The sequence below is a fragment of the Leopardus geoffroyi genome, chromosome C2 (assembly GCF_018350155.1).
Source record: "Leopardus geoffroyi isolate Oge1 chromosome C2, O.geoffroyi_Oge1_pat1.0, whole genome shotgun sequence".
Classification (NCBI taxonomy): Eukaryota; Metazoa; Chordata; class Mammalia; order Carnivora; family Felidae; genus Leopardus; species Leopardus geoffroyi.
The window spans coordinates 137,090,305-137,104,415 of record NC_059333.1 but is presented as its reverse complement, the minus strand read 5'-3'; the positions used below and the strand labels follow the sequence as shown (position 1 = coordinate 137,104,415).

Below are 14,111 nucleotides of genomic sequence, written 5' to 3'. Positions count from 1 at the left end.
TGAGCCTCCAAGGATCGCTTTGGAAAAAGGAGACATTTCACTTCTGTTCCAGTCTTTTATCTTCACTTCCCTCAAAAATGTCTCCACTTCTCCACCTGTCATCATCCTTCTCTCCTCCAATCCTTCTTCCGGTCCATCACTGTCCATTTTAGTCTCCCCAAACCGAAGATTTAGGGGGACTCCCCCATCTGTGATATGCCAAAAAGTCTTAGCACATCTTCTTACAAAGAAATCACGCTAGTTGGCCTCACCCTTACTTTGGATCCTCCAAACCCAGCCCCCCTCATTGTTTCACACTTGGATGAAGATTTGAGAAGTATCCCCACCTCTCAGGCCCTTCACCCCAACACGCACATGCACTCATACACTCACCTCCGTCTGCTCAGGGTCTAGTCACACTTTCTCAAATAGTGCCTTTTATCACTGGCACAGCTATGGTCCTAGCTGAATCTATTTATGCTGGACTCTGAATCTGTGCCCATGCTGATGGGATTTAGCAGGCTCAAAACAGCTCAAAATACATCTCACATGAAGACACCTCCAATGATGCTAGACCCTTACAGATCGCACTTTCCTCCTGGAGCCAACGCTCACAAAGTAGTCCTCCACTCCCACTCTGCTCCCCTGTCCAGCTGCAAACTTCTCTATCTCCACCAGCCACAACCACAGTGTATTCTGCTCTTGCATGCTTCTAGGGGCCAGGAAAGCCCTCTACACACTTGTAACTTTGTTTGCTACCACCACTAGTCCCTGCCTTCCACAAGGAGGTCTTCAAAAGTTAGAATAAAGAGACTTGTGACACTCACTTGAATTCTGTGGAAGAAGATACTACATGAATCCAAGTATTTTATTATGGTGAGTTCACGTCTCTTTGAAAGGAACTAGGTTAACAGCTCCAAGCCAGCATGAACCACTCCAAGGCACGAGGCACGTGTTAGAGAAGGCTGGAGGGAAACAGGGAAGGTGAGGAGAGAGGGAGATGAGATCCAAGAGGAGGGGAGAAAGAGGAAGGGGGAGGGAGCACTGTCGTCTAAATAAGCGCCTGCTTTTGCTAGCTCTTTGTGTGTGCCTTTCCCCTCTACGTAGTAAGAGCCAAAAGATCCAGACTAGGTGAATCTGCAGGGGAATCCTGCTCTCAGCTTCCACCCAGAGACACAGGAGTCCTGCTCGGAGGAGGAATGAGGGAAGGGCAGCTGACTGCCCGGTGATGACTCTAGTTGGCCGGCAGGCCCCCCATGCTGAACACTGAGCCGCTGAATACAGACCTGCTCATTAAACTCCAAAGAGAACAATGAAGAAAGCTAGCTCTTCAGAGAGAGATGGAGGGGGGAGGTGGGGGGGCTGCTGTGCTTTTATTAACTCTCCAAGTACCCTATTTGTAATTCTAAGGCTGACATCTCTTAGCAAGAAACAACAAAGGTGGTTATTTTCTAACTTAAAACAAAGTGGGGGGGAGCTTTTACTCACAGTCATGCTCACATTCATAAGAACAAGTCTGACCCACTTTAAGTGAAAGGAAAATATTTATTGAGCTCCTACTATGCACCAAACTCTATGTAAGGAGTTTTACGTCTGTCATGTTGGTCATGTCTGACAAACAACTAAGAACTAGGGCTAAGGAACATGAGTAGAGACCAGAAAACAAAGATGGGTTGAAGACAGACGTCTTTTTTTGGTTACCTGCTAGGAGAAAAGTGCACTAGAAAGAAGAACAGAGGTATGAAGTGGAATTGATGTGCAAAGACACAGCCGCAAAGCCCGTTCTTGAAGGCCAACGGACTACGGGAGCAAGGAGGTGGCTTCACACAAAACGCATTCATTTCATAAACGGCCTCTGCACACTCCCCAATTCTGCTCTTTTTATGGTATTTTCTTTTCTGTCTTGGATAAATGTAAAATTACTATGCAGTCAAATCTATCAACCTTTCCCCTTACCGTTTCTCTTTTAGTTCCTGTGCATAAAAGACTTCCCCATAATCAGGTAACAAATCACTGAATTCCTACAAGTATAAGCCTTCAGAAGTTGCAACGTTAAAAGAAGAGATGGATACATACGAAGATAAACCCTAAGTAAGATAATTAATAACAAAAATTCAAATGACCGGATCAAACATATGCTAGAGAAGTTCAAAGGAGAAACTGAACAGGCCCAAGTAGTCCGATTTGTATGTGCGTTGGGGAGAGTGAGGTGGGTAATGGAGAAAGACACCAAGAAAGAGGCTTAAAGCATCAGTAATGACTTTTAGAGAAGAGTTTAGGAAACCAAAGAGGTAAGTATGGGAAGGATGCAAGAGGCCGGAAGGTAAAAGGCTTTGAAGGTGAAAGTAAGATACGTCATCATATTTTATAAGTTTTGTATTTTACACCAATTTAACAAGTGTTGACTCTTAGGAATGGTACTTAGAGAGGAGACAGATCACGGATACGATCAAAGAAGAAATCTATACAAACCATTGTAAACTAAGGCTACGATACGTGGGAGAGCCATGCACCTGGCACCCACTGGTACGCAACTCACCCAACGAAGACCAACCTGTATGGAAGGAATTTGAGTCACATGCTTACCTCCTTCTGCTTCTTAATGATGACAGAAAATTCTGTGTATGGGATCCGTGGATTTAGCTCACATCCCATTAAAGTGGCCCCTTCATAATCCTTGATGTAGCCAACATATTTGGTTTTAGGTATTTTAATTTCTTTGGAGAAACCCTGCAATGAGATTAAATTCATTCATACGGGTGTCGTGCATCAGGTACTTACTGAGGGCAAACCACGTGGTAGGCCTCAAGATACGCTTCTTTCAAGTTCTCATCACATTATTCAGGGAAGGATTAGCGAGAAACCCCTCCATGAAGTTCAAAAACATCACAAATCAAACTGTGCAAGCAGGAAGCAAGATGACATAAACCCATAATCCTAGTAAAACACGAATTATACAAAACAGTTTTCACAGAAATTAAAATAAGCTTTAAATGCATAATTTCTCCCAACATGGGGAGGGGACCGCAGGATTCTCAACAAATCAAACACAGATCTAAATTCTGAAAGAAAATCTTATCCAAAAGTATATTAATTAGGGGTACCTGGCTGGCTCAGTCAGTACAGCATGTGACTCTACATCTTGGGGTAGTGAGTTCAAACTGCACGTTGGGTATAGAGACTACTTAAAAATAAAATCTTTAAATATATATACAAATTCGTTTAAGTTTACTTAGAGAGAGAGAGAGAGAGCATGCTCAAGTATGCATGAGTGGAGGAGGGGCAAAGGGAGAGGGAGGGAGGGAGGGAGGGAGGGAGAGAGACAGAGAGAGAGAATCCCAAGCAGGCTCCTTGTTGTCGGTGCAGAGCCCAATGCAGGGCTCAAACTCACAAACCATGACATCATGACCTGAGCCAGACACTTAACTGACTGAGCCACCCAGGCGCCCCTATATATACAAGAATTAGAACTTTGATGTTGAGGAAATGAAACCCCTACTGTATAGGCAAAAACTTCTAGACCATCATAATGTGTAGCTGTTTCAGTGACATTTATTTAAAATTTATTCTTTTACATACTTTAACCTGCAGTAACCTAGTATTTCAGGATATATATTCTAAATATATATTATAAACATAACTCTCCTTACAGTGCCTATTTCACTTCTTTGCAGTAAATTACTTGAAATTCAGAACTATCACCAGCAGTTTCCTGCTTCCCTTTCAGCAAAAACTTATTTTCCAAACAATCATTGCCATAATCCTCAAAGAGGACTACAGACAAGTCATTTAAAAAACATGACTGATATTTCAAGCTTTGCTATGTATTTACAGCCTAAGGATGATGTTTAAGCCCTCAGTAAAACAATCCCACCAAGTTCTCCCAAGTGAGTTGTATTTAAAAAGTCACAAACAGATCCTAAAGAATGAGAAGAAAATAAATAGGAGATGAACTATCTGACATCAGAGGAAAATAAGCTCTCTAGTCACATAAGACTTACATAAAAAAAGAAGTTAATAGATTTTATGTATTCATGAAATACAGTTCTGTACATGAAAAACAAAGCCATAAACAATGTTGAGACAGCTGACGAAAGGTAGAAAAATCACAAAATAAAAGGTTAATATCCTTAGATACAAGACTTTTCATAAGTCACTGTGAAAATAAAGATTTTAGTAGAAAAAGAGGCAAAAAGACAATGAATTGGCAATTCAAAAACAGAAGAAGAAATACAAAGGATCAACGAACAAGAAAAAAACATGTCGAACTTCACAAAGATCAAATAAATGCAAACACACACAATTTATCTAGGAAAGGAGTAAAAATATATTCCTGAACCCCTTACATACTGCTAACAAGAATAGTTGTTACAGTCCCTGTCAATGCATAACAAAAACCTGGAATATGTCTGGAAACAACTCTACTTCTAGACCCTTATTCTAAGCAAACTTAACATAGATGAGGGCAACACACACACACACACACACACACACACACACACACACACACTTATAAATGTACACTTGTGTGCAAGAAATACTTAAATGTCCTAAAAATGTGGTAATGGTTTAATGATTTTCTACTTATACCATAAAATTTCAGAGAACCATCAAAAATTACATAACAAATGATCAGAATATAGTAAGTGAAAAAGGCAAGTAATTAAATCACATATACTACAAGCCAAGTTTTTATTTATATATATACACACACATGAACACACAGACACAGAGAACAATTACTAGAAAGGTATATATCAAAACATTAACAGTCAATGTCTTTGGGACGGTAAAATTACGAGTGGATTTTCTTCATTCTGCTTTACTAGGTCTTCCAAGATTTCTACAATAACTGTGTTATCACTTTTGTAGTTAGGAAAGTGTTTAGGAATTATAAAGCACTATAAAAAAAAAAATATGCAGCCAAAGAGTAATCCTTAAAAAGTTGAGCTGACAGGGTTGAACACCACTATTCTTATTTGTTTGCAGTCATGACTACACAGGTATATACAATTGTCAAAGCTTATCAAAATGTTGGTTTAAGATCTGAGCATCTTATAAGTCAATTATACATCATTTTTCTAAATTTAGATATAATTCTTTAAATTTTTTTTTTTTCAACGTTTATTTATTTTTGGGACAGAGAGAGACAGAGCATGAATGGGGGAGGGGCAGAGAGAGAGGGAGACACAGAATCAGAAACAGGCTCCAGGCTCTGAGCCATCAGCCCAGAGCCCGACGCGGGGCTCGAACTCACGGACCGCGAGATCGTGACCTGGCTGAAGTCGGACGCTTAACCGACTGCGCCACCCAGGCACCCCTAGATATAATTCTTTAAATACTACCTTTAACCCCCCCCAAAATAAATAAAAAATAAAACAATAAACAAACAAATATTATCTTTAACCCGAAAAAAAAAAAAAGTTGAGGTGAAAACTTCTGGTAAGAAAGGACCAAGGTGGCAGTCACATTCCTAGCCTTATGTGCACTGCTGAAGAAGGATTGTCTAAAGCCCTTCATAAACTTCAGAATTTTCTTTCTGCTGTCATAAATGGCAGCTTCCCAGAGGCTGAAACTATTTGTTTGATAGATGGAGAACTCTATTTACCCAGTCCTTAGGCTGGAAATTTCTCCTTAGCCCGGGGATACCATGTATTAGAATTCCAGGATGCAATAGAATACTTCATTTATAGATGACATTCATTCATTCACCCAACAAATATTTATTTAGTACTTACTATGGGCTGGTTATACCCTCTACTACAGTCTGAAGCTTACTACTGACTTAAGGATTAAAAAATGCATGTCCTTCTTGTAAGTAGAAAATGATAGAGGAAAAACTTATTTGGATGAAGCCTACCTGAGAATATACTAAGAAAAGAAACAACAGAACAGAATTACACGTGAACAACCTACCTGTTTCTTGAAATAACCAATTGCATATTCATCTGCATATGTGAGAAAGTTCAGGATGTCATGCTTTATATGATATTCTTTCAAGTGATTCATCAGGTGTGTTCCATAGCCCTATGTGAAAGTTAGTACACAAACATATTAGGTTCTGGAGAAAGGACATTCCTACAAATTCACTGGGAAATGTTGGCAAATTTAGGAGTTGGTACTTTGGTACATGTTACCAACATAGACTAACATCCGTTCTCGCATTTCTCAACTTTGAAGACGACCTACAAAACCAAAAAATTCAAAATCCTTGAACTGAGATATAATCAACATTTAAAAATACAAGCTTCTGGTTCTTTGAAAAAAACACACCAAAGCTACAAGCGGCTAGTTCAAACCTAAAGAGTGATGGCTGAATATTAATAAAGCAGTTTGGGGACTAAATGTTCTGATTTCTGCTTATCTTTAAAGTACTTGAGAACCTGAGATGCAAAGAGCAATGTAAATGAAAACTGCTAGGGGCGCCTGGGTGGTTCAGTTGGTTAAGCATCCAACTTCAGCTCAGGTCACGAGCTCATGGTTTGCGAGATCGAGCCCTGTATCGGGCTCTCTGCTGTCAGCTCGGAAGGCCCCTTCAGATTCCGTCTCCCTCTCTCTGCTCCTCTCCTACTCATGCTCTCTCTCTCTTTCTCAAAAATAAACACTAAAAAAAAAAGTGCTAATCTTTACTAGAATACTAACCCAAGTGTTTCCTGTATGTATACAAATCAGCAACCCTTCCAAAGAAATGTAATCATATCACATAGACAGGGTTTTCATCTTTGTCTTATCAGGCCTTTCCAAGCGAGGTCTAAGACACCCAGGATCTCTGAGAGAGTCAGAAGACATAAGAAGTAAACTAAAGACAGTGAACAATGCTGAATAAATTAATGATTGAAATACGAAAAAAAAAATGCAAGTATCAGGTTTTTCAGTCATATACAAAGCTTAGACAAAATCTATACATTTAAAGTGACTGTTTTAGAACTTCATTAAAAGAGGGGAAAGCAAATCCAAGCATCCAGACACAAATACCCTCACATAAATATTTTAGAATTTGGTGACACACTTTTCTAAAGAACTCAAATGTGCTTACTCATGGAAATGTAGTTGCACAGGGGGAGAAGGATCTTTGAAGTCATTTGATCTAATTCTCTATCCCTAGATAGAGGGTTTATGTCAACAGCAACAAAACACATAGCCGCTCTCATAAACAGGTACATTTCCCTGCACGTAAATCAGTAAAGAAGCATCTGGAAGGTTGCACACGAAGTTGACAATAGTGGGATGGCAGGGGGAAGGGGGAGTGGGATTTTTGCTTTACCTAAAAGTGTATTTATGTATGATCTATGTAATTAAAAATTATGTTTAGGGGCGCCTGGGTGGCACAGTCAGTTAAGCGTCCGACTTCAGCCAGGTCACGATCTCGCGGTCCTTGAGTTCGAGCCCCGCGTCGGGCTCTGGGCTGATGGCTCAGAGCCTGGAGCCTGTTTCCGATTCTGTGTCTCCCTCTCTCTCTGCCCCTCCCCCGTTCATGCTCTGTCTCTCTCTGTCCCAAAAATAAATAAACGTTGAAAAAAAAAATTATGTTTAAAGAAAAATTAAAAGAAAACTAGAAAAAAGAAAAGGTCGGCTAGTTGGAGGGAACTGCATGGGCATAGAAATAGCAATATTTAGGAATTCATAAGAAATGCATCTTCTGACAAAACTCACTTTAACATAGATAAAGTTGATGGAAGAAAGCGAGGCTTTTGTTACAAGGGGTTAATAGGCCATAAACTTTCTAAGCTTTGCCCACAATCCAATAATTTTTCTCAAGAAGAACAGTAATGGTTCTTTTATAAATAGCTTCTCAAAACCCACATAAGATATTGTTCATCTCTGGCCACTTATTTGTCACCTTGCCAAATAAATTTTCCAGATTCCAATCGCTTAAGAGTAAGGGTTGTATCTTTTAACTTAAATCTTGTCTAGTACTGTGACTGGCAGTAGAGGTAAAACATTTCCTTGATTAGCTTAAATGTTTCCTTGGCAGGCAATTAGCAATATTAAACCACTATATACAAATGTTTAGATTTTCACCTAGAACTTTCTCCCTTTATTGGTCCACCTTTATTGTTAACTATCACCAAAGGTTTTATTTACTTATTTTTTTTTAATTTGAGTTTCTGATACCTTATTTTTTCTTTCTTTTTTTATTTTTTTTTATTTTTTAATGTTTATTATTGAGAGACAAGAAGACACAGAGCTCATGAGCAGGGGAGGGGCAGAGAGAGAGAGGGAGAGACAGAATCCGAAGCAGGCTCCAGGCTCTGAGCTGTCAGCACAAGCCTGATGTGGGGCTCGAACTCACAAACGTGAGATCATGACCTGAGCCAAAGTCGGACGCCCAGCCAACTGAGCCACCCAGGTGCACCAAAGGTTTTCTTTTCTAAATCCATCTAGCAACCTCAGTGTTTATTTAAATATTAAGATATATAAATATTAGCTCCATAACTTTAAGTGTGCATGATAACAAATCCAAATAGTTTTGAGATGACAAGATAATTCTAAAACCAGGTGACGAGCTTCAAGTAAAATCTCAAATGTTATCTTGCGTGTGCTCTGAGTGAGATAAAGTCACAAACAAATCTTATTTCCTCATTCTCAGGAATTTATATGCAAGCTGGATTCTCTAAAACGAGAGGAGGCAAATTTGAAAGTATCATTTAGCCAAGATTTTTAACATATTAAATAGAAATCTAAAACCTCCACTTATGAACTTGAGGTTTTTTCCACATAGGTGCCACCAACACTTGCTTTTATCAAACTTCCCCATTTATCAAGACTAATCTTCATTTTCTAGAACTACAGTTTCAAGTCATTTACAAAAAGTGGCTTTTTCTAGTTCCTCCTACTGGGTTTGTAATATTTGGCCACCTGCCTGCAAATCTTTAGAAAATTACACGGTTTGGGAAAAAAATAAACTGCCCTTCTGGGAAGTAATAAGACAGAGTATCCAATTCATATTAAATACCTTTAGTTTTCCTCTGGTGGCCCTAAAAGCGTCCACGTCACCCTCAATCAACCTCTCCAAACAAGGTGCTTGGTGTAAGTTTTCTCTGCAAACAAAAACTTTGCAATCTTTTTCTGAAATCATAAACTAAGGACATGCTTGCCAGTTCCCTCTCCCTATGAAAAGCCAAACAAATTTTGCTTTTAAGTACGTTTCTAAACTCTGCATACTTGAAATTGTTTCCCACTTTGGCGAGCAGAAACTAAAAAATGATACGCACAGCAACAGCACCATCTAAAGACACGCTGTCAGAATTCCTTGGAAAAAGTGCGAGACATCAGTTTTGAGCCAATTTGGGCTCTCACCTTCCCCAGTCAGAATGACAGATGTATGACTGATGAATTTTGTTTATCCTTTGCTGCTCAGTACTATGAGTCAAAGACAAAAAGCCCCACTTGTGCTTCGTGAGAAGAAATCAGCAGCTATCATGGGCTCTGTGACCAGAGTAAAGCTGTTGATGAAAACCAAAGTACCCACAGCACTGGCTGTAGCCCTCAATCAGAGAATGATTCCTACCAGTGAATTACTGCTATTTTTTGTAAACGGCATTGCTTCTTTGCAGCTAGAGCAAGCAACAGTGTTCCTAGACCTGCACTGCCCGATATGGGAGCACTGGCCACATGTGCCCAGGGAGCACCTGAAATGTAGCTAGTCCAAATGGGGACGTGTTCTAAGTGTAAAACACATCCTAGGTTCCAGAGAGTTAGTACAAAACAAAGAATATAAAATGTCTCATTAGTGATTCTCTGTGACATTGAGTACAGTGACACCTCTTTGGGTAGTGGGTAAAATAAAATACATAATTTTACGTTGTTAAAATTAAATTTGCCATTCAGGCTCTGCTCTGTGAGCTTGGAATTCTCTCTCTCCTCTCTCTCTCTCTGCTCCTCCCATGCTTGTATGATCTCTATCTCTATCTCTCTCAGAATAAACATTTAAAAATAATGAAATAGAAAAGAAAAGAAAAGAAAAGAAAAGAAAAGAAAAGAAAAGAAAAGAAAAGAAAAAAGAGAAAAGGAAAGAAAAGAGAAAAGAAAAGGAAAAGGAAAAGAAAAGAAAAGAAAAGAAAAGAAAAGAAAAGAAAAGAAAAGAAAAGAAATTTTGCCAGGGTGCCTGGATGACTCTGTCCATTGAACATCCACCTCTTTTTTTTTTATTTTTTTTTTTTTAACATTTATTTATTTTTGAGACAGAGAGAGACAGAGCATGAACAGGGGAGGGTCAGAGAGAGAGGGAGACACAGAATCCGAAACAGGCTCCAGGTTCTGAGCTGGCAGCACAGAGCCCAACGCGGGGCTCGAACCCCAGACCGTGAGATCATGGCCTGAGCCGAAGTCAGATGCTTAACCAACTGAGCCACCCAGGCGCCCAACATCCATGTCTTGATTTCGGCTCAGGTCATGATCTCACGGTTTGTGAGAGGGAGTCCTGTGTTGGGCTCTCTGCTGACAGCGGGGAGCCTGCTTGCGATTCTCTCTCCCTCTCTCTCTGTTCCTCTCCCACGGGCACTCGCGCTCTCTCTCTCTAAATAAAAACTTAAAAAAACGAAAATTTAATTAAGAAAAGAAAATTAATTTTGCCCGTTTCCTTTTCTTTCAATGTAGCTACTCGAAAACTTAAAATTACATGCATGGCTCACATTTGCACACTGCATCATATTTCACTGGACAACGTTGCCTCAGACATTCCAGTCATTTTTCTCAGCAGCTATCTAATCCTGAGTTAATTGTCTTCCCACTATTTGCCCTAGTCTTGCATGATAGTTTTTAGGGTTCCCAAAATACCAAATGAATAATAAAAACACATTTCCTGGTTCCATATCCCTAAAAGCAGCAGCAGAATAGAACAAGACATACACTAGATCTGAGGTCTTTCTGACAACAGAGAGTCTACAGTTTATTCCAGTCAGACTGCAACACCAAATGCAGTTTCAAGGTAACAGCCTCGCTCCTGGGGAGGAAAGAACCAATGCCAAGGCCAAGTGGGAAGGTAAATGAGCCACACACACAGACAGACACACACAGGTAGGCATGCACACGCACATGCGCGCACACACCCCACATTCCAAACCCAGCATGAATACTTCTAAAACACAGACCTAAATTTCTTCAAATTTTTCATGACTTCCCTTCTAGAATTTCTTTAGCCCTTGACTGGTTTTAGAGACAAAGCCATAAGACATCTTCCTTAAGTGTAAGCCACCTAAATCATGTAGCCCACGCCACATCCTTTCTGGTGGTTCAGCATTACCAACTGTGTGTGTGTGTGTGTGTGTGTGTGTGTGTGTGCCTGTGCGTGTGGAAATTAACAATGAACAGTGAGATTTCTTTTCAAACCTCCCTTCACTTGCCATAGACTGTACTTCAGTTGCATTTGGGGCTGTGTGGGGTCCTTGTTCCTTGCCCCAGGTCCAAACCATTGGGAGAAGCTGACCTATTGGGATATGGAACCATCTACTCTTGTCACACACATACACAGACACCTGCAGCCAGAAAACTCTTCTCGGAAAGTCCTGAACTCCACTTTAGACATTCTGCAGACATGATACAGGGACAGACCTTGCCAAGCTCCACAACTTTAGGGAGAAGCACTGCATTCGGTTTTTCTTCTAACACCTTGGGTTACCCTTACCTTGACTTGCTCATTTGAGGTTACAGCACAGAAAACAATCTCTGTGAATCCTTGGGATGGGAACATACGGAAACAGATACCACCGATGACACGGCCATCTTTAATTAGGGCAAGGGTTTTGTGTTTCCTGAAAGAATAAGATTATGGCAAAGTTTTATCATTTTGGTTATATAAAAATACTTTTTGGGGTGTGCCTTATGAACCAACCAGGATAGGAGGGGAGTGGTTTTCTGGAGTTTCTATGGCTGCTTCCTTTATCTAACCACTATCTTGGCAGAACATTCTTTTATTTTTATTTTCATTTTTACTTAATACAGAATGTTTCAAGAATCTGCATGTCATCCTAGCTCAGGGGCCATGCTAATCTTCTCTGTATCGTTCCAATTTTAGTGTATGAGCTGCTGAAGCCAGCACAGAACATTCTCAATGTGGACTCTAGAGTAAGCTTGCCTGCACAAGACTTCATTCATCCAAAAAAAATGTCAGCCACCTACGAAGGGCCTGAGGTTTACAAATAAAGGACAAAGTATGTGTGGAGGTGCTCACCAGTACTGGAATGGTGCTACACTCAATGCCAAGGGTCCCAAATTGAGGGTTCAGAGGGAAGGCACAGTCGTGGACAAATGTGGCACATGTTTCTGAAGAGTTTACGCTTACTCAAAAATATTACAGAAACATGATGGAAGAGAATACAAATCCACATGTACAGTTCGTCAAAACCTGTACTGTAGCATCTCTTCAGAACTTCCAAAATGTCACACTGAATGGTCACATGCAGGGATCACAGTCCACATAGGCTGTGGGGCTATATGCGTTAAAATACATTCAATTAGAGACCTTTAGGTTTTCTGTTGTTGGGGTTTTACTTAAAGCAATGGACTTTCAAATGTACCTGTCTGATAGCCCAGGAATCTTCCCATAGTTAAGACCCAACAACAGTGGTACCTGTTAAGATACCAAAATCAAGCATGTTTTTGGCTATGAAAAGTTGGGACCCTTCTTGGTGTTAATACTTCACTACTGTAATGAATGAAGCACAGGATAGTCACCAGCCACTCAAAGTAGAAACCTTCGTTATTATTAACAAAAAAATGTATGAATTGTTGAACAATTAATCTTACTGCTTTTAATCATGGCACTTAGCTTGATGGAGCTCTGTATTCCCTGGCATGACAAGAGGCAGCAGGATTCAGTGACCCTGGCTGACTTCTAGTATCTGAGTGGTTCCTCCTTCATTTAAAAAGGAAATAAGAAAGAAAGAAGAGCCAGGCAGTCGAGCACCACTTACGGGTCAAAGACAAGCCGTGTGATATACTCTTTGGGCATCCGGGGCAGCTGGTGGGAGAACACATTCTGGAGACCGACTAGCCACATCAGAATCTTCTTGTTGGGTTTCTGGTTCAGGGAATTGCCGACCACGTGAAATTCGATCACACCCCTGCGCTCCTCCAGCCTCGCTGCCTCATCCCTGGCTGAATGTGCTGACAGTAAATTGGTCTGCAATGTGGGAGACAAGAGAAATTAGGCAGTGCTCTTCTCTTAAGACAATGGAGATGGGATATCTCAATGTTTCTCTTACTTGTTCTAATAAGATGCTCATCTGTGGATTTTCAGGGACCCAAACAACATATACAAGTTACGAAAACAAAACAGAAAAGGGAGACAAAACATTTTGAGAGATTACAGTATTATATGTGTACATGGATATTTATTGTAGATTAGGAGTCATCAAACCTTCCTGCAAAGGGCCAGATCGTAAATAGAAGGTCTCGGTGGCAACTAGTCAACACTGTTGCCACAAAGACATACACACGTGAATGGGCGTAGTAGTGTCCCAATAAAACAGTATTTAAAAGCAGAGGGAGAGCAGACCAGATTTGGCCTGTGTGCTACTCTTCGGTCTAGAGGAATCCCATCTGGCTGAACTTTGTAGAACCCTCAGGATGACAGACCCCCCAAATTCTCACTGCAGTCCCGACAGTGGCAGTCACGTTTACAGTGTCAGCACCTCTTTTTGGAAGATAGTTTTCTTTCCAGAGGGTCATCTGTTGACCCACTCTCCACCACAGCTGGTGGCACAATCCCGTGCTGGCACTTCATGCTCCCCATCCTATTTAATCCACCCAGGGATGTGCAGGTAAATGTTCAACAAATAGCTCCCGGGGAAGAACAGCCCCAAATGGTAGCACTTGCTCATCCCGTTGGTCTACAGCTGGCTGCCCAGGTGACCAGGTTCCACTGTGGTCAACTTCAAGCTAACATTGCATTTAACAACCAGCTCACAAAATTCCTGAAAATTTAACTACTGCCTTGTGCACGCCTATACGAGCCAACTCCAGTTCACTATCAAATCCACCCAACAAATCTGGAAATGTGTGATCACATCCACACGTCACAGCTGAAAAACCGAGCTGAACTAATCTGTGAAGGTACTAACTCCTTGAAAGACAAGTACAGAAAAGGTACTACAGTCTTAGATTCCCAGGACTGGATATATCTAACAAGA

General features: G+C 40.6%; 1 protein-coding gene and 1 non-coding gene across 6 annotated transcripts in view; both read right to left on the bottom strand.

Annotated features, from left to right (window-relative positions):
* Positions 1 to 14,111, bottom strand: part of KAT2B (lysine acetyltransferase 2B) — a 103,437-nt gene that overhangs the window by 11,803 nt on the left and 77,523 nt on the right. For all 5 annotated transcript variants that reach the window (XM_045503764.1, XM_045503762.1, XM_045503760.1 and 2 more), the window contains 4 exons: positions 12,894 to 13,102; positions 11,606 to 11,732; positions 5,896 to 6,006; positions 2,566 to 2,709 (listed from right to left, as the gene is read on the bottom strand). In XM_045503764.1, the coding sequence (XP_045359720.1) occupies positions 2,566 to 2,709; positions 5,896 to 6,006; positions 11,606 to 11,732; positions 12,894 to 13,102 (591 nt within the window). The remainder of the gene's footprint in view (positions 1 to 2,565; positions 2,710 to 5,895; positions 6,007 to 11,605; positions 11,733 to 12,893; positions 13,103 to 14,111) is intronic.
* On the bottom strand, positions 11,913 to 12,019 carry LOC123576224. The gene has a single exon (XR_006701245.1). It is a non-coding gene; the product is annotated as a U6 spliceosomal RNA (small nuclear RNA).